Below are 20,801 nucleotides of genomic sequence, written 5' to 3'. Positions count from 1 at the left end.
GGGGAGAGGTTTAGAGAGAGAGAGAGAGAGAGACGGGGAGAGGTTTAGAGAGAGAGAGAGAGAGACGGGAGAGGTTTAGAGAGAGAGAGAGAGAGACGGGGAGAGGTTTAGAGAGAGAGAGAGAGAGACGGGGAGAGGTTTAGAGAGAGAGAGAGACGGGGAGAGGTTTAGAGAGAGAGAGAGAGACGGGGAGAGGTTTAGAGAGAGAGAGACGGGGAGAGGTTTAGAGAGAGAGAGACGGGGAGAGGTTTAGAGAGAGAGAGACGGGGAGAGGTTTAGAGAGAGAGAGATGGGGAGAGGTTTAGAGAGAGAGAGATGGGGAGAGGTTTAGAGAGAGAGACGGGGAGAGGTTTAGAGAGAGAGAGACGGGGAGAGGTTTAGAGAGAGAGAGACGGGGAGAGGTTTAGAGAGAGAGAGATGGGGAGAGGTTTAGAGAGAGAGAGATGGGGAGAGGTTGAGAGAGAGAGAGATGGGGAGAGGTTTAGAGTCAGCTACCCCCCCATCCTATAACCCCCCATCCTACCACCCCCCAGACAGCTACCCCCCCCCATCCTACCACCCCCCAGACAGCTACCCCCCCATCCTACCACCCCCCATCCTACCACCCCCCAGTCAGCTACCCCCCAACCTACCACCCCCCAGTCAGCTACCCCCCATCCTACCACCCCCCAGTCAGCTACCCCCCAACCTACCACCCCCCAGTCAGCTACCCCCCAACCTAACACCCTCCAGTCAGCTACCCCCCCATCCTACCACCCCCCCAGTCAGCTACCCCCCATCCTACCACCCCCCCAGTCAGCTACCCCCCATCCTACCACCCCCCCAGTCAGCTACCCCCCATCCTACCACCCCCCAGTCAGCTACCCCCAACCTACCACCCCCCAGTCAGCTACCCCCCATCCTACCACCCCCCAGTCAGCTACCCCCCAACCTACCACCCCCCAGTCAGCTACCCCCCAACCTACCACCCCCCAGTCAGCTACCCCCCATCCTACCACCCCCCAGTCAGCTACCCCCCAACCTACCACCCCCCAGTCAGCTACCCCCCAACCTACCACCCCCCAGTCAGCTACCCCCCAACCTAACACCCTCCAGTCAGCTACCCCCCCATCCTACCACCCCCCCAGTCAGCTACCCCCCATCCTACCACCCCCCCAGTCAGCTACCCCCCATCCTACCACCCCCCAGTCAGCTACCCCCCAACCTACCACCCCCCAGTCAGCTACCCCCCATCCTACCACCCCCCAGTCAGCTACCCCCCAACCTACCACCCCCCAGTCAGCTACCCCCCAACCTACCACCCCCCAGTCAGCTACCCCCCATCCTACCACCCCCCCAGTCAGCTACCCCCCCATCCTACCACCCCCCAGTCAGCTACCCCCCAACCTAACACCCTCCAGTCAGCTACCCCCCCATCCTACCACCCCCCCAGTCAGCTACCCCCCATCCTACCACCCCCCCAGTCAGCTACCCCCCATCCTACCACCCCCCAGTCAGCTACCCCCCAACCTACCACCCCCCCAGTCAGCTACCCCCCATCCTACCACCCCCCAGTCAGCTACCCCCCAACCTACCACCCCCCAGTCAGCTACCCCCAACCTACCACCCCCCAGTCAGCTACCCCCCATCCTACCACCCCCCCAGTCAGCTACCCCCCCATCCTACCACCCCCCAGTCAGCTACCCCCCAACCTACCACCCTCCAGTCAGCTACCCCCCCATCCTACCACCCCCCAGTCAGCTACCCCCCCATCCTACCACCCCCCAGTCAGCTAACCCCCCCATCCTACCACCCCCAGTCAGCTACCCCCCCATATTTTTATATTATTTCACTTAGTATTATTATTACTATTATTATTATTATTGTAATATTGTTTCATTCACTTCTCCGTGACCTACATTGTTGAAGCTCCGAGCAGAGGAATTTCATGCAACCCTGCAATTACATCTGCGACCCTGTGCATGTCATAACATAATATTTCAAATCAAGAGTTTATGTAAAGTCTATGATATGGAAGACAAGACACAGAGAGAGAGACACTCACCACTGGTTTACTGACAGTGTTCAACAGGGCCTGTAGGAGCAGGGCCTCTTCATCCATGTCTAGAAGGAGACACACAGAGAAGAAGTTACGATATCAAGTTATGCAATTTATTATGCACAATAAAAACATAGATTCATCATACAATCTGTATGTTAATCTCAGGGCAACAGGCAGGTCATTAATGTCAAAACTCTTCTCTGTCCAGGCACCCCAACGGTGGGGCCAGCTTCCCCCTTGATGCAAGGACAGCAGAGTCACTACCCACTAGCACCGACTTAGATGATAACTTTGTTATTGAGGGTAAAAATGTACTTACTGCGACTGTGATGTGGTTGTCTCACATAGCCATCTTAAAATGAATGCACTAAGTCACTCTGGATAAGAGAGTGACACTAAGCTACAGGACTGTTTTGCTAGCACAGACTGGAATATGTTCCGGGATTCTTCCGATGGCATTGAGGAGTACACCACCTCAGTCATTAGCTTCATCATGCATCGATGACGTCGTCCCCACAGTGACTGTATGTACATACCCCAACCAGAAGCCATGGATTACAGTCAACATTCGCACTGAGATAAAGGCTAGAGCTGCCGCTTTAAAGGAGCAGGACTCTAACCATGAAGCTTATAAGAAATCTCGCTATGCCCTCCGACGAACAATCAAACAGGTAAATCGTCAATACAGGACTAAGATCGAATCGTACTACGCCGGCTCTGATGCTTGTCGGATGTGACAGGGCTTGCAAACTATTACAGACTACAAAAGGGAACCACAGCCTCGAGCTGCCCAGTGACACGATTCGAGGCAAGTAACACTGAAACATGCATGAGAGCATCAGCTGTTCCAGACAGTGTGATGACGCTCTCCGTAGCCGATGTGAGTAAGACCTTTAAACAGGTCAACATTCACAAGGCCGCAGGGCCGGACGGATTACCAAGACGTGTACACTAAGCACGCGCTGACCAAATGGCAAGTGTCCTCACTGACATTTTCAACCTGCCCCTATCTGAGTCTGAAATACCAACATGTTTCAAGCAGACCACCATAGTCCCTGTGCCCAAGAACACTAAGATAACCTGCATAAATGACTACCGACCCGTAGCACTCACGTCCGTAGCCATTAAGTGCTTTGAAAGGCTGGTCATGGCTCACATCAACACCATTATCCCAGAAACCCTGGACCCACTCCAATTTGCATACCGCCCAAACAGATCCACAGATGATGCAATCTCTATTGCACTCCACACTGCCCTTTCCCACCTGGACAAAAGGAACACCTACAGTTGAAGTCGGAAGTTTACATACACCTTAGCCAAATACATTTAAACTCAGTTTTTCACAATTCCTGACATTTAATCCGAGTAACAATTCCCTGTCTTAGGTCAGTTAGGATCACCACTTTATTTATTTGTGAAATGTCAGAATAAAAGTAGAGAATGATTAATTTCAGCTTTTATTTCTTTCATCACATTCCCAGTGGGTCAGAAGTTTACATAAACTCAATTAGTATTTGGTAGCATTGCCTTTAAATTGTTTAACTTGGGTCAAACGTTTTGGGTAGCCTTCCACAAGCTTCCCACAATAAGTTGGGTGAATTTTGGCCCATTTCTCCTGACAGAGCTGATTTAACTGAGTCAGGTTTGTAGGCCTCCTTGCTCGCACACACCTTTTCAGTTCTGCCCACACATTTTCTATAGGATTGAGGTCAGGACTTTGTGATGGCCACCCCAATACCTTGACTTTGTTGTCCTTAAGCCATTTTTGCCACAACTTTGGAAGTATGCTTGGGGTCATTATCCATTTGGAAGACCCATTTGCGACCAAGCTTTAACTTCCTGACTGTCGTCTTGAGATGTTCCTTCAATATATCCACATAATTTCCACTCCTCATGATGCCATGTATTTTGTGAAGTGCACCAGTCCCTCCTGCAGAAAAGCACCCCAACAACATGATGCTGCCACCCCCGTGCTTCACGGTTGAGATGGTGTTCTTCTTGCAAGCCTCCCCCTTTTTCCTCCAAACATAACGATGGTCATTATGGCCTAACAGTTCTATTTTTGTTTCATCAGACCAGAGGACATTTCTCCAAAAAGTACGATCTTTGTCCCCATGTGCAGTTGCAAACCGATTAGTGACTTCTTCCTTGCTGAGCGGCCTTTCAGGTTATGTCGATATAGGACTCGTTTTATTGTGGATATAGATACTTTTGTACCTGTTTCCTCCCGCATCTTCACAAGGTCCTTTGCTGTTGTTCTGGGATTGATTTGCACTTTTCGCACCAAAGTACGTTCATCTCTAGGAGACAGAACGCGTCTCCTTCCTGAGCGGTATGATGGCTGCGTGGTCCCATGGTGTTTAAACTTGCATACTATTGTTTGTACAGATGAACGTGGTACCTGGTGTTTGGAAATTGCTCCCAAGGATGAACCAGACTTGTGGAGGTCTACAATTCTATTTCTGAGGTCTTGGCTAATTTCTTTTGATTTTCCCATGATGTCAAGCAAAGAGGCATTGGAGTTTGAAGGTAGACCTTGAAATACATCCACAGGTACACCTCCAATTGACTCAAATGATGTCAATTAGCCTATCAGAAGCTTCTAAAGCCATGACATCATTTTCTGGAATTTAGCAAGCTGTTTAAAGGAACAGTCAACTTAGTGTATGTAAACTTCTGACCCACTGGAATTGTGATACAGTGAATTATAACTGAAATAATCTGTCTGTAAACAATTGTTGGAAAAATGACTTGTGTCATGCACAAAGTAGATGTCCTAAACGACTTGCCAAAACTATAGTTTGTTAACAAAAAAATGTGTGGAGTGGTTGAAAAGCAATGACTCCAACCTAAGTGTATGTAAACTTCCGACTTCAACTGTATGTGAGAATGCTATTCATTGACTACAGCTCAGCGTTCAACACCATAGCGTCCTCAAAGCTCATCACTAAGCTAAGGACTCTGGGACTAAACATCTCCCTCTGCAACTGGATCCTGGACTTCCTGACGGGCCGCCTTCAGGTGGTGTTGGTGATATCTGCCCTGGGGTGATATCTGCCCTGGGGGATCCCAACAGCATAGCTGAGTGTTGGTGATATCTGCCCTGGGGGTATCTGCCCTGGGGGATCCCAACAGCGTAGCTGAGTGTTGGTGATATCTGCCCTGGGGTGATATCTGCCCTGGGGGATCCCAACAGCATAGCTGAGTGTTGGTGATATCTGCCCTGGGGGATCCCAGCAGAATAGCTGAGTGTTGGTGGTATCTGCCCTGGGGTGATATCTGCCCTGGGGGATCCCAGCAGAATAGCTGAGTGTTGGTGATATCTGCCCTGGGGGATCCCAACAGCATAGCTGAGTGTTGGTGATATCTGCCCTGGGGGATCCCAACAGCATAGCTGAGTGTTGGTGATATCTGCCCTGGGGTGATATCTGCCCTGGGGGATCCCAACAGCATAGCTGAGTGTTGGTGATATCTGCCCTGGGGTGATATCTGCCCTGGGGGATCCCAACAGCATAGCTGAGTGTTGGTGATATCTGCCCTGGGGGTATCTGCCCTGGGGGATCCCAACAGCGTAGCTGAGTGTTGGTGATATCTGCTTTGGGGTGATATCTGCCCTGGGGGATCCCAACAGCATAGCTGAGTGTTGGTGATATCTGCCCTGGGGTGATATCTGCCCTGGGGGATCCCAACAGCATAGCTGAGTGTTGGTGATATCTGCCCTGGGGTGATATCTGCCCTGGGGGATCCCAACAGCATAGCTGAGTGTTGGTGATATCTGCCCTGGGGTGATATCTGCCCTGGGGGATCCCAACAGAATAGCTGAGTGTTGGTGATATCTGCCCTGGGGGATCCCAACAGCATAGCTGAGTGTTGGTGATATCTGCCCTGGGGTGATATCTGCCCTGGGGGATCCCAGCAGCGTAGCTGAGTGTTGGTGATATCTGCCCTGTGGTGATCCCAACAGAATAGCTGAGTGTTGGTGATATCTGCCCTGGGGATCCCAACAGAATAGCTGAGTGTTGGTGGTATCTGCCCTGGGGTGATATCTGCCATGGGGGATCCCAACAGAATAGCTGAGTGTTGGTGATATCTGCCCTGGGGTGATATCTGCCCTGGGGGATCCCAACAGAATAGCTGAGTGTTGGTGATATCTGCCCTGGGGTGATATCTGCCCTGGGGGATCCCAACAGCATAGCTGAGTGTTGGTGATATCTGCCCTGGGGTGATATCTGCCCTGGGGGATCCCAACAGAATAGCTGAGTGTTGGTGATATCTGCCCTGGGGTGATATCTGCCCTGGGGGATCCCAACAGAATAGCTGAGTGTTGGTGATATCTGCCCTGGGGGATCCCAACAGAATAGCTGAGTGTTGGTGATATCTGCCCTGGGGTGATATCTGCCCTGGGGGACCCCAACAGCATAGCTGAGTGTTGGTGGTATCTGCCCTGGGGTGATATCTGCCCTGGGGGATCCCAACAGAATAGCTGAGTGTTGGTGATATCTGCCCTGGGGGATCCCAACAGCATAGCTGAGTGTTGGTGATATCTGCCCTGGGGTGATATCTGCCCTGGGGGATCCCAGCAGCGTAGCTGAGTGTTGGTGATATCTGCCCTGTGGTGATCCCAACAGAATAGCTGAGTGTTGGTGATATCTGCCCTGGGGATCCCAACAGAATAGCTGAGTGTTGGTGGTATCTGCCCTGGGGTGATATCTGCCATGGGGGATCCCAACAGAATAGCTGAGTGTTGGTGATATCTGCCCTGGGGTGATATCTGCCCTGGGGGATCCCAACAGAATAGCTGAGTGTTGGTGATATCTGCCCTGGGGTGATATCTGCCCTGGGGGATCCCAACAGCATAGCTGAGTGTTGGTGATATCTGCCCTGGGGTGATATCTGCCCTGGGGGATCCCAACAGAATAGCTGAGTGTTGGTGATATCTGCCCTGGGGTGATATCTGCCCTGGGGGATCCCAACAGAATAGCTGAGTGTTGGTGATATCTGCCCTGGGGGATCCCAACAGAATAGCTGAGTGTTGGTGATATCTGCCCTGGGGTGATATCTGCCCTGGGGGACCCCAACAGCATAGCTGAGTGTTGGTGGTATCTGCCCTGGGGTGATATCTGCCCTGGGGGATCCCAACAGAATAGCTGAGTGTTGGTGATATCTGCCCTGGGGGATCCCAACAGCATAGCTGAGTGTTGGTGATATCTGCCCTGGGGTGATATCTGCCCTGGGGGATCCCAGCAGCGTAGCTGAGTGTTGGTGATATCTGCCCTGTGGTGATCCCAACAGAATAGCTGAGTGTTGGTGATATCTGCCCTGGGGATCCCAACAGAATAGCTGAGTGTTGGTGGTATCTGCCCTGGGGTGATATCTGCCATGGGGGATCCCAACAGAATAGCTGAGTGTTGGTGATATCTGCCCTGGGGTGATATCTGCCCTGGGGGATCCCAACAGAATAGCTGAGTGTTGGTGATATCTGCCCTGGGGTGATATCTGCCCTGGGGGATCCCAACAGCATAGCTGAGTGTTGGTGATATCTGCCCTGGGGTGATATCTGCCCTGGGGGATCCCAACAGAATAGCTGAGTGTTGGTGATATCTGCCCTGGGGTGATATCTGCCCTGGGGGATCCCAACAGAATAGCTGAGTGTTGGTGATATCTGCCCTGGGGGATCCCAACAGAATAGCTGAGTGTTGGTGATATCTGCCCTGGGGTGATATCTGCCCTGGGGGACCCCAACAGCATAGCTGAGTGTTGGTGGTATCTGCCCTGGGGTGATATCTGCCCTGGGGGATCCCAACAGAATAGCTGAGTGTTGGTGATATCTGCCCTGGGGGATCCCAACAGCATAGCTGAGTGTTGGTGATATCTGCCCTGGGGTGATATCTGCCCTGGGGGATCCCAGCAGCGTAGCTGAGTGTTGGTGATATCTGCCCTGTGGTGATCCCAACAGAATAGCTGAGTGTTGGTGATATCTGCCCTGGGGATCCCAACAGAATAGCTGAGTGTTGGTGGTATCTGCCCTGGGGTGATATCTGCCATGGGGGATCCCAACAGAATAGCTGAGTGTTGGTGATATCTGCCCTGGGGTGATATCTGCCCTGGGGGATCCCAACAGAATAGCTGAGTGTTGGTGATATCTGCCCTGGGGTGATATCTGCCCTGGGGGATCCCAACAGCATAGCTGAGTGTTGGTGATATCTGCCCTGGGGTGATATCTGCCCTGGGGGATCCCAACAGAATAGCTGAGTGTTGGTGATATCTGCCCTGGGGTGATATCTGCCCTGGGGGATCCCAACAGAATAGCTGAGTGTTGGTGATATCTGCCCTGGGGGATCCCAACAGAATAGCTGAGTGTTGGTGATATCTGCCCTGGGGTGATATCTGCCCTGGGGGACCCCAACAGCATAGCTGAGTGTTGGTGGTATCTGCCCTGGGGTGATATCTGCCCTGGGGGATCCCAACAGAATAGCTGAGTGTTGGTGATATCTGCCCTGGGGGACCCCAACAGCGTAGCTGAGTGTTGGTGATATCTGCCCTGGGGGATCCCAACAGCATAGCTGAGTGTTGGTGATATCTGCCCTGGGGGACCCCAACAGCATAGCTGAGTGTTGGTGATATCTGCCCTGGGGTGATATCTGCCCTGGGGGATCCCAGCAGCATAGCTGAGTGTTGGTGATATCTGCCCTGGGGTGATATCTGCCCTGGGGGATCCCAACAGAATAGCTGAGTGTTGGTGATATCTGCCCTGGGGTGATATCTGCCATGGGGGATCCCAACAGCATAGCTGAGTGTTGGTGATATCTGCCCTGGGGGATCCCAACAGCATAGCTGAGTGTTGGTGATATCTGCCCTGGGGGATCCCAACAGCATAGCTGAGTGTTGGTGATATCTGCCCTGGGGTGATATCTGCCCTGGGGGATCCCAACAGCATAGCTGAGTGTTGGTGATATCTGCCCTGGGGTGATATCTGCCCTGGGGGATCCCAACAGAATAGCTGAGTGTTGGTGATATCTGCCCTGGGGTGATATCTGCCCTGGGGGATCCCAACAGAATAGCTGAGTGTTGGTGATATCTGCCCTGGGGGATCCCAACAGAATAGCTGAGTGTTGGTGATATCTGCCCTGGGGTGATATCTGCCCTGGGGGACCCCAACAGCATAGCTGAGTGTTGGTGGTATCTGCCCTGGGGTGATATCTGCCCTGGGGGATCCCAACAGAATAGCTGAGTGTTGGTGATATCTGCCCTGGGGGACCCCAACAGCGTAGCTGAGTGTTGGTGATATCTGCCCTGGGGGATCCCAACAGCATAGCTGAGTGTTGGTGATATCTGCCCTGGGGGACCCCAACAGCATAGCTGAGTGTTGGTGATATCTGCCCTGGGGTGATATCTGCCCTGGGGGATCCCAGCAGCATAGCTGAGTGTTGGTGATATCTGCCCTGGGGTGATATCTGCCCTGGGGGATCCCAACAGAATAGCTGAGTGTTGGTGATATCTGCCCTGGGGTGATATCTGCCATGGGGGATCCCAACAGCATAGCTGAGTGTTGGTGATATCTGCCCTGGGGGATCCCAACAGCATAGCTGAGTGTTGGTGATATCTGCCCTGGGGGATCCCAACAGCATAGCTGAGTGTTGGTGATATCTGCCCTGGGGGATCCCAACAGCATAGCTGAGTGTTGGTGATATCTGCCCTGGGGGATCCCAACAGCATAGCTGAGTGTTGGTGATATCTGCCCTGGGGGGCCCCAACAGCGTAGCTGAGTGTTGGTGATATCTGCCCTGGGGGTATCTGCAGAATAGCTGAGTGTTGGTGATATCTGCCCTGGGGGTATCTGCAGAATAGCTGAGTGTTGGTGATATCTGCCATGGGGTGATATCTGCCCTGGGGATCCCAACAGAATAGCTGAGTGTTGGTGATATCTGCCCTGGGGTGATATCTGCCCTGGGGGATCCCAACAGAATAGCTGAGTGTTGGTGATATCTGCCCTGGGGTGATATCTGCCCTGGGGATCCCAACAGAATAGCTGAGTGTTGGTGATATCTGCCCTGGGGGATCCCAACAGCATAGCTGAGTGTTGGTGATATCTGCCCTGGGGGATCCCAGCAGCATAGCTGAGTGTTGGTGATATCTGCCCTGGGGGATCCCAACAGCATAGCTGAGTGTTGGTGATATCTGCCCTGGGGGGCCCCAACAGCGTAGCTGAGTGTTGGTGATATCTGCCCTGGGGGTATCTGCAGAATAGCTGAGTGTTGGTGATATCTGCCCTGGGGGTATCTGCAGAATAGCTGAGTGTTGGTGATATCTGCCCTGGGGTGATATCTGCCCTGGGGGATCCCAACAGAATAGCTGAGTGTTGGTGATATCTGCCCTGGGGGATCCCAACAGCATAGCTGAGTGTTGGTGATATCTGCCCTGGGGTGATATCTGCCCTGGGGGATCCCAGCAGCGTAGCTGAGTGTTGGTGATATCTGCCCTGTGGTGATCCCAACAGAATAGCTGAGTGTTGGTGATATCTGCCCTGGGGATCCCAACAGAATAGCTGAGTGTTGGTGGTATCTGCCCTGGGGTGATATCGGCCATGGGGGATCCCAACAGAATAGCTGAGTGTTGGTGATATCTGCCCTGGGGTGATATCTGCCCTGGGGGATCCCAACAGAATAGCTGAGTGTTGGTGATATCTGCCCTGGGGTGATATCTGCCCTGGGGGATCCCAACAGCATAGCTGAGTGTTGGTGATATCTGCCCTGGGGTGATATCTGCCCTGGGGGATCCCAACAGAATAGCTGAGTGTTGGTGATATCTGCCCTGGGGTGATATCTGCCCTGGGGGATCCCAACAGAATAGCTGAGTGTTGGTGATATCTGCCCTGGGGGATCCCAACAGAATAGCTGAGTGTTGGTGATATCTGCCCTGGGGTGATATCTGCCCTGGGGGACCCCAACAGCATAGCTGAGTGTTGGTGGTATCTGCCCTGGGGTGATATCTGCCCTGGGGGATCCCAACAGAATAGCTGAGTGTTGGTGATATCTGCCCTGGGGGATCCCAACAGCATAGCTGAGTGTTGGTGATATCTGCCCTGGGGTGATATCTGCCCTGGGGGATCCCAGCAGCGTAGCTGAGTGTTGGTGATATCTGCCCTGTGGTGATCCCAACAGAATAGCTGAGTGTTGGTGATATCTGCCCTGGGGATCCCAACAGAATAGCTGAGTGTTGGTGGTATCTGCCCTGGGGTGATATCTGCCATGGGGGATCCCAACAGAATAGCTGAGTGTTGGTGATATCTGCCCTGGGGTGATATCTGCCCTGGGGGATCCCAACAGAATAGCTGAGTGTTGGTGATATCTGCCCTGGGGTGATATCTGCCCTGGGGGATCCCAACAGCATAGCTGAGTGTTGGTGATATCTGCCCTGGGGTGATATCTGCCCTGGGGGATCCCAACAGAATAGCTGAGTGTTGGTGATATCTGCCCTGGGGTGATATCTGCCCTGGGGGATCCCAACAGAATAGCTGAGTGTTGGTGATATCTGCCCTGGGGGATCCCAACAGAATAGCTGAGTGTTGGTGATATCTGCCCTGGGGTGATATCTGCCCTGGGGGACCCCAACAGCATAGCTGAGTGTTGGTGGTATCTGCCCTGGGGTGATATCTGCCCTGGGGGATCCCAACAGAATAGCTGAGTGTTGGTGATATCTGCCCTGGGGGACCCCAACAGCGTAGCTGAGTGTTGGTGATATCTGCCCTGGGGGATCCCAACAGCATAGCTGAGTGTTGGTGATATCTGCCCTGGGGGACCCCAACAGCATAGCTGAGTGTTGGTGATATCTGCCCTGGGGTGATATCTGCCCTGGGGGATCCCAGCAGCATAGCTGAGTGTTGGTGATATCTGCCCTGGGGTGATATCTGCCCTGGGGGATCCCAACAGAATAGCTGAGTGTTGGTGATATCTGCCCTGGGGTGATATCTGCCATGGGGGATCCCAACAGCATAGCTGAGTGTTGGTGATATCTGCCCTGGGGGATCCCAACAGCATAGCTGAGTGTTGGTGATATCTGCCCTGGGGGATCCCAACAGCATAGCTGAGTGTTGGTGATATCTGCCCTGGGGTGATATCTGCCCTGGGGGACCCCAACAGCATAGCTGAGTGTTGGTGATATCTGCCCTGGGGGATCCCAACAGCATAGCTGAGTGTTGGTGATATCTGCCCTGGGGGATCCCAACAGCATAGCTGAGTGTTGGTGATATCTGCCCTGGGGGGCCCCAACAGCGTAGCTGAGTGTTGGTGATATCTGCCCTGGGGGTATCTGCAGAATAGCTGAGTGTTGGTGATATCTGCCCTGGGGGTATCTGCAGAATAGCTGAGTGTTGGTGATATCTGCCCTGGGGGACCCCAACAGCGTAGCTGAGTGTTGGTGATATCTGCCCTGGGGGATCCCAACAGCATAGCTGAGTGTTGGTGATATCTGCCCTGGGGGACCCCAACAGCATAGCTGAGTGTTGGTGATATCTGCCCTGGGGTGATATCTGCCCTGGGGGATCCCAGCAGCATAGCTGAGTGTTGGTGATATCTGCCCTGGGGGATCCCAACAGCATAGCTGAGTGTTGGTGATATCTGCCCTGGGGGATCCCAGCAGCATAGCTGAGTGTTGGTGATATCTGCCCTGGGGGATCCCAACAGCATAGCTGAGTGTTGGTGATATCTGCCCTGGGGGGCCCCAACAGCGTAGCTGAGTGTTGGTGATATCTGCCCTGGGGGTATCTGCAGAATAGCTGAGTGTTGGTGATATCTGCCCTGGGGGTATCTGCAGAATAGCTGAGTGTTGGTGATATCTGCCATGGGGTGATATCTGCCCTGGGGATCCCAACAGAATAGCTGAGTGTTGGTGATATCTGCCCTGGGGTGATATCTGCCCTGGGGGATCCCAACAGAATAGCTGAGTGTTGGTGATATCTGCCCTGGGGTGATATCTGCCCTGGGGATCCCAACAGAATAGCTGAGTGTTGGTGATATCTGCCCTGGGGGATCCCAACAGCATAGCTGAGTGTTGGTGATATCTGCCCTGGGGGATCCCAGCAGCATAGCTGAGTGTTGGTGATATCTGCCCTGGGGGATCCCAGCAGCATAGCTGAGTGTTGGTGGTATCTGCCCTGGGGTGATATCTGCCCTGGGGATCCCAACAGAATAGCTGAGTGTTGGTGATATCTGCCCTGGGGTGATATCTGCCCTGGGGTGATATCTGCCATGGGGGATCCCAACAGAATAGCTGAGTGTTGGTGATATCTGCCCTGGGGGTATCTGCAGAATAGCTGAGTGTTGGTGATATCTGCCCTGGGGGTATCTGCAGAATAGCTGAGTGTTGGTGATATCTGCCATGGGGTGATATCTGCCCTGGGGATCCCAACAGAATAGCTGAGTGTTGGTGATATCTGCCCTGGGGTGATATCTGCCCTGGGGGATCCCAACAGAATAGCTGAGTGTTGGTGATATCTGCCCTGGGGTGATATCTGCCCTGGGGATCCCAACAGAATAGCTGAGTGTTGGTGATATCTGCCCTGGGGTGGTATCTGCCCTGGGGGATCCCAACAGCATTGCTGAGTGTTGGTGATATCTGCCCTGGGGGATCCCAGCAGCATAGCTGAGTGTTGGTGATATCTGCCCTGGGGGATCCCAGCAGCATAGCTGAGTGTTGGTGATATCTGCCCTGGGGTGATATCTGCCCTGGGGATCCCAACAGAATAGCTGAGTGTTGGTGATATCTGCCCTGGGGTGGTATCTGCCCTGGGGGATCCCAACAGCATTGCTGAGTGTTGGTGATATCTGCCCTGGGGGATCCCAGCAGCATAGCTGAGTGTTGGTGATATCTGCCCTGGGGGATCCCAGCAGCATAGCTGAGTGTTGGTGATATCTGCCCTGGGGTGATATCTGCCCTGGGGATCCCAACAGAATAGCTGAGTGTTGGTGATATCTGCCCTGGGGTGATATCTGCCCTGGGGATCCCAGCAGCGTAGCTGAGTGTTGGTGATATCTGCCCTGGGGTGATATCTGCCCTGGGGTGATATCTGCCATGGGGGATCCCAACAGAATAGCTGAGTGTTGGTGATATCTGCCCTGGGGTGATATCTGCCCTGGGGTGATATCTGCCATGGGGGATCCCAACAGAATAGCTGAGTGTTGGTGATATCTGCCCTGGGGTGATATCTGCCCTGGGGATCCCAGCAGCGTAGCTGAGTGTTGGTGATATCTGCCCTGGGGTGATATCTGCCCTGGGGGATCCCAACAGCATAGCTGAGTGTTGGTGATATCTGCCCTGGGGTGATATCTGCCCTGGGGTGATATCTGCCATGGGGGATCCCAACAGAATAGCTGAGTGTTGGTGATATCTGCCCTGGGGTGATATCTGCCATGGGGGATCCCAACAGAATAGCTGAGTGTTGGTGATATCTGCCCTGGGGTGATATCTGCCCTGGGGGAGCCCAACAGCGTAGCTGAGTGTTGGTGATATCTGCCCTGGGGGATCCCAACAGCATAGCTGAGTGTTGGTGATATCTGCCCTGGGGTGATATCTGCCCTGGGGGACCCCAACAGCATAGCTGAGTGTTGGTGATATCTGCCCTGGGGTGATATCTGCCCTGGGGTGATATCTGCCCTGGGGTGATATCTGCCCTGGGGTGATATCTGCCCTGGGGGACCCCAACAGCATAGCTGAGTGTTGGTGATATCTGCCCTGGGGGATCCCAACAGCATAGCTGAGTGTTGGTGATATCTGCCCTGGGGTGATATCTGCCCTGGGGATCCCAGCAGCGTAGCTGAGTGTTGGTGATATCTGCCCTGGGGTGATATCTGCCCTGGGGGATCCCAACAGCATAGCTGAGTGTTGGTGATATCTGCCCTGGGGTGATATCTGCCCTGGGGTGATATCTGCCATGGGGGATCCCAACAGAATAGCTGAGTGTTGGTGATATCTGCCCTGGGGTGATATCTGCCATGGGGGATCCCAACAGAATAGCTGAGTGTTGGTGATATCTGCCCTGGGGTGATATCTGCCCTGGGGGAGCCCAACAGCGTAGCTGAGTGTTGGTGATATCTGCCCTGGGGGATCCCAACAGCATAGCTGAGTGTTGGTGATATCTGCCCTGGGGTGATATCTGCCCTGGGGGACCCCAACAGCATAGCTGAGTGTTGGTGATATCTGCCCTGGGGTGATATCTGCCCTGGGGTGATATCTGCCCTGGGGTGATATCTGCCCTGGGGTGATATCTGCCCTGGGGGACCCCAACAGCATAGCTGAGTGTTGGTGATATCTGCCCTGGGGGATCCCAACAGCATAGCTGAGTGTTGGTGATATCTGCCCTGGGGTGATATCTGCCCTGGGGTGATATCTGCCCTGGGGTGATATCTGCCCTGGGGATCCCAACAGCATAGCTGAGTGTTGGTGATATCTGCCCTGGGGTGATATCTGCCCTGTGGTGATCCCAACAGAATAGCTGAGTGTTGGTGATATCTGCCCTGGGGTGATATCTGCCCTGGGGGATCCCAACAGCATAGCTGAGTGTTGGTGATATCTGCCCTGGGGGATCCCAACAGCATAGCTGAGTGTTGGTGATGTGGTTACTCACTGACACATTGCGTTCGGTTTAGAAAGGATCTCATAGAAAAGTAAACGACGCATCAAAGTGATTCTATTCAATCTACTTCAATAACGTATAATTATTAATTACGCTCCTAATAATGTATATGCCTAATAGTAATACGACCAACATGACCTCTCAGGGACTCTCATTTCCACCCGAGAGTAACGGTTAATGTGATTGGATATTAATTATTTGACTAGGCTTCCTGTATTTGACATTGTGTTGTAATTTCACTGAACACTAGATGGTTTAATTTAATTTTTGGCGGTGAAACGAGGCGACTCATGCGAGAAAAGAGAAAGAAAAAAAAACATTTAAAAAAAATAACGAATCACATTTTTATTTGGCGTACCCTCGACGGCTCGTACCCCCAGTTTGGGAAAACCTGGTGTAATGGAATGTATTTCCTTGTGTGGTAGGTTTTGTGGATTTTTCCCCCCTTCTTATGTAGGCGTCATAACCAGTCATAAAATAACACAATATATATCACAACAGGTGTAAATATACACAGTGCATTACTCTACCATAAAAGGCCTGATTGGTGGAGTGCTGCAGAGATGGTTGTCCTTCTGGAAGATTCTTCCATCTCCACAGAGGAAATCTGGAGCTCTGTCAGAGTGACCACTGGGTCCGTGGTCACCTCCCTGACCAAGGCCCCCCCCCCCCGACTGCTCAGTATGTCCAGACGTCCAGCTCTAGGAAGAGTCTTGGTGGTTCCAAACAGCTTCCATTTAAGAATGATGGAGGCCACTGTGTTCATGGGATCTTCAATGCTGCAGACATTTTTTGGTACCCTTCCCCTGATCTGTCCCTCGACGCAATCCGGTCTTTGCTCTGACATTCACTATCTACTGTGGGACCTTATATAGACAGGTGAGTGCCTTTCCAAATCATGTCCAATCAATTGAATTTAACACAGGTGGACTCCAATCAAGTTGTAGAAACATCTCAAGGATGATCAATGGATACAGGATGCACCTGAGGTCAATTTAGAGTCTCATAGCAAAGGGTCTAAATACTTGCGTAATACTTTGGTTTTTATTTGTAATAAATTAGCAAAAATGTCTAAAAACCTGTATTCGCTTTGTCATTATGGGGTATTGTGTGTAGATTGATGAGGAAAAACATGTAATTTAATACATTTTAGAATAAGGCTGTAAAGTAACAAATGTGGAAAACGTCAAGGGGTATGAATATTTTCCCGAATGCATTGTATGTGTCATGACAGTGTTATGACCATATTATGACAGGTTATGTCAGCTGTTACGACACATTATGACCATGACATAATGCTTTATGACGCTGGGTGTCAAGTAGAGTGTTACAATTGGGTACTTTATCCACCACTGCCCCTTGTCCCAGCCCCCGACCCAGCCCATGTTCCTGGTCCCCTGCTTCAGCTTAAATAGCCACCCCTCGGGCCACTGGCCCTCCTTACCTCCAGGTTCTTTCTCCATGCCCGTCTGCTTGGCGGTGGTGCTGGTCTGTCCCTGTCCCAGTTCAGCCTCCAGCCCCTTCCCTCCTCCAACCACCCCATTGTAGATACTGTCCATGGAGGGGGGGCTGCTTCGACTCTTCTGTGGCGAGGGAGGGGGGCTGTCCTTCATCTGACCACCTCCTCCTCCTCCTCTCTCTCCCCCTTGCCGCTCCTTGAGCTTCTTCTGCAGACGCTCGTAGGTCTTGCTGGCCCTTTCGTCGCGGTGGACGAACGGCGGCGGGCGTCCGTGTGGTGAGTGAGAATCTGCTGAGACCAGACACACAGAGACACTTAGACATGCAGAATAACTATTCAACCCCTTTGTTAGGTCAAGCCTAAATAAGTTGAGTAAAAATGTGCTTAACAAGTCACATAATAAGTTGTATGGACTCACTCTGTGCAATACTAATGTTTAATATGATTTTTGTCAGGACTACCTCATCTCTGTACCCCCACACATACAATTATCTGTAAGGTCCCTCAGTCGAGCAGTGAATTTCAAACAGTTTCAAACACAAAGACCAGGGAGGTTTTTTAATGACTCAGAAGGGCATCTATTGGTAGATGGGTAAAAATTAAAAAGCAGACATTGAATATCCCTTTGAGCATGGTGAAGTTATTAATTACACTTTGGATGGTGTATCAATGTACCCAGTCACTACAAAGATACAGGTGTCCTTCCTAACTCAGTTGCCGGAGAGGAAGGAAACCGCTCAGGGATTTCACCACGAGGCCAACGGTCACTTTAAAAAAGTTACAGAGTTTAATGGCTGTGATAGGAGAAAACTGAGGATGGATCAAAAACATTGTAGTTACTCCACAATACTAACCTAAATGAAAAGAAGGAAGCCTCTACAGAATACAAATATTCAACAGCAAAAAAATACATCCTGTTTGCAATAAGGCACCAAAGTAATACTGCAAAAAATGTTGCTTAGAAATTAACTTTTTCCCCTGAATACAAAGTGTCATGTTTGGGGCAATACAACACATTACTGAGAAGATAGTGGCCTCCTACATTCTTAAATGAAACAAGTTTGGAACCACCAAGACTCTTCCTAGAGCTGGCCGCCCAGCCAAACTGAGCAGACGGGGGACAAGGGCCTTGGTCAGGGAGGTGATCAAGAATCCAATGGTCACTCTGACAGAGCTCCAGAGTTCCTCTGTGGAGATGAGAGAACCTTCCAAGGACAACCATCTCTGCAGCACTCCACCAATTAGGCCTTTATGGTAGAGTGGCCAGACGGAAGCCTCTCCTCAGTAAAAGGCACATGACAGCCCGCATGGAGTTAGCCTAAAGGCACCTAAAGGACGAAACAAGATTCTCTGGTCTGATGAAACCAAGATTGAACTTTTTGGCCTGAATGCCAAGCGTCACATCTGGAGGAAACCTGGTACAATCCCAATGGTGAAGCATGGAGGTGGCAGAATCATGCTGTGGGAATGTTTTTCAGCGGCAGGGACTGGGAGACTAGTCAGGATTGAGGGAAAGATGAAAGGAGCAAAGTACAGAGAGATCCTTAATGAAAACCTGCTCCAGAGCGCTCAGGACCTCAGACTAGGGTGAAGGTTCACCTTCCAGCAGGACAAGGACCCTAAGCACACAGCCAAGACAACGCAGGAGTGGCTTTAGGGACAAGTCTCTGAATGTCCAGCAAGAGCCCGGACTTGAACCCGATCGAACATCTCTGGAGAGACTTGAAAATAGCTGTGCAGCGACGCTCCCCATCCAACCTGACAGAGCTTGAGAGGATCTGTAGAGAAGAATGGGAGAAACTCTCCAAATACAGGTGTGCCGAGCTTGTAGCGTCATACCCAAGAAGACTCAAGGCTGTAATCGCTGCCAAAGGTGCTTCAACAAAGTACTGAGTAAAGGGTCTGAATACTTATGTAAATGTCACATTTCATAATTGTTTTTCATTTTATAAATTTGCACAAATTTATAAAAACCTGTGTTTGCTTTGTAACTATGGTGTATTGTGTGTAGATTGATGAGGAAAAACAACAATTTAATCCATTTTAGAATAAGACTATCGTAACAAAATGTGGAAAATGTCAAGGGGTCTGAATACTTTCTGAATGCTCTGTATGTAGTCTATAGCTGTTACGTTCCCCAGTTTCTGTGTTGTATTTGAGTGTGTGTGTTTCAGGAGATAAATTCCTGAAGCCTCCCCAACCAGCTGATTGGTCGACCCCAGGCTAATTGATGATTGGAGCTGACTCCGCCCCCTCGTCAAGAAGCAGCTGACTAATCACCATTGCCACCTGAAGATATAAAGCCAGTGTTCTGTTCAGAAGAGAAAGAGGAATGTTTTGGAGAGATCATTAGAGAGAGAAGGAGATGAGATCAGGAGAGAGATTAGAGGGAGATTGAATATTTAGGAGAGAGATTAGAGAGAGAGGAGAGAAATTAGAGATTAGAGGGAATGTTTTGGAGAGATCATTAGAGAGAGAAGGAGAAGAGATCAGAGATAGAATTGAATATTTTGTATAGTGTTGGTTGTGTATCAGAAAGTGTTGGTATGTACTATATTAGTTGTTGTTGGTAGCAGCTTTGCTATGTCCTGTGTTTGTGAAATTGTTAATAATTATTCTGTTTCATTTGTTCCCAGGGGGGAAGGGGAAGGCACTTTGGGAGTGCTTAGGCAAGAGGCCCGCGGGCATACATATACCCGTAGTATATTCACTGTCTAGGCACACTAGGTAAGACCTGGGCGGACCACCCCCTGTATTTTGGTTAGGGCACCAGGTGGTGCTAAGTTAGGTAAGTTAAGTGGGTAGGCAGGTTAGATAGGAGGGGGAGCTTTGATATTTACTTTCTTTGCTTTGGTTCCGTCCAGCCCCTTTTCCCCATATTACCGTGTAAGAAAATAAATCCTAGTAAACGGTAAATTCTGCCTTTGTCGTCCTTTCTCGCACCTGCAGTCCATACCTCTTGCACTTCACAGAGAGTTGAGTTGTAGCAGGGAGTTGCGTTCCCTCTTCTCAGAGGCGTGCGTAACAATAGCGTATACTATGTAGTGTATAGTGCATACTATGTAGTGTACACTATGTAGTGCACACCATGTAGTGTGTAGCGTATACTATGTAGTGCATATTATGTAGTGTGTAGTGTATACTATGTAGTGTATACTATGTAGTGCATATTATGTAGTGTATACTATGTAGTGTGTAGTGTAAATATGCAGTGTGTAGTGTATATTATGCAGTGTGTAGTGTATACTATGTAGTGTGTAGTGTATACTATGTAGGTGCATAGTGTATATTATGTAGTGCACACCATGTAGTGTGTAGTGTATACTATGTAGTGCATATTATGTAGTGTGTAGTGTATACTATGTAGTGCATATTATGTAGTGTGTAGTGTATACTATGTAGTGTGTAGTGTATACTATGTAGTGTGTAGTGTATACTATGTAGTGTGTAGTGTATATTATGCAGTGTGTAGTGTATACTATGTAGTGCATAGTGTATATTATGTAGTGCATACCATGTAGTGTGTAGTGTATACTATGTAGTGCGTAGTGTATACTATGTAGTGCGTAGTGTATACTATGTAGTGCATACTATGTAGTGTGTAGCGTATACTATGTAGTATGTAGTGTATAATATGTAGTGGGTAGTGTATACTATGCAATGCATACTAT

The 20,801-nt window shown here is 50.8% G+C and overlaps 1 protein-coding gene across 2 annotated transcripts in view; it reads right to left on the bottom strand.

The window, feature by feature from the left end:
- The window catches only part of fndc3a (fibronectin type III domain containing 3A), a 185,004-nt gene that overhangs the window by 71,511 nt on the left and 92,692 nt on the right, over positions 1–20,801 (bottom strand). The window contains exons 6-7 of one of the 2 annotated variants that reach the window (XM_038960994.1): positions 17,116–17,418; positions 2,045–2,103 (exon numbers count right to left, since the gene is read on the bottom strand). In XM_038960994.1, coding sequence (XP_038816922.1) covers positions 2,045–2,103; positions 17,116–17,418 — 362 coding nt within the window. Of the gene's footprint in view, positions 1–2,044; positions 2,104–17,115; positions 17,422–20,801 lie in introns of both variants that reach the window. The other variant, XM_038960993.1, reaches the window with a different exon arrangement.

Source organism: Salvelinus namaycush, chromosome 23 (genome assembly GCF_016432855.1).
Source record: "Salvelinus namaycush isolate Seneca chromosome 23, SaNama_1.0, whole genome shotgun sequence".
Lineage (NCBI taxonomy): Eukaryota > Metazoa > Chordata > Actinopteri > Salmoniformes > Salmonidae > Salvelinus > Salvelinus namaycush.
Note: the sequence above shows the minus strand (reverse complement) of the source record. Positions and strands in the feature narration are given on the sequence as shown.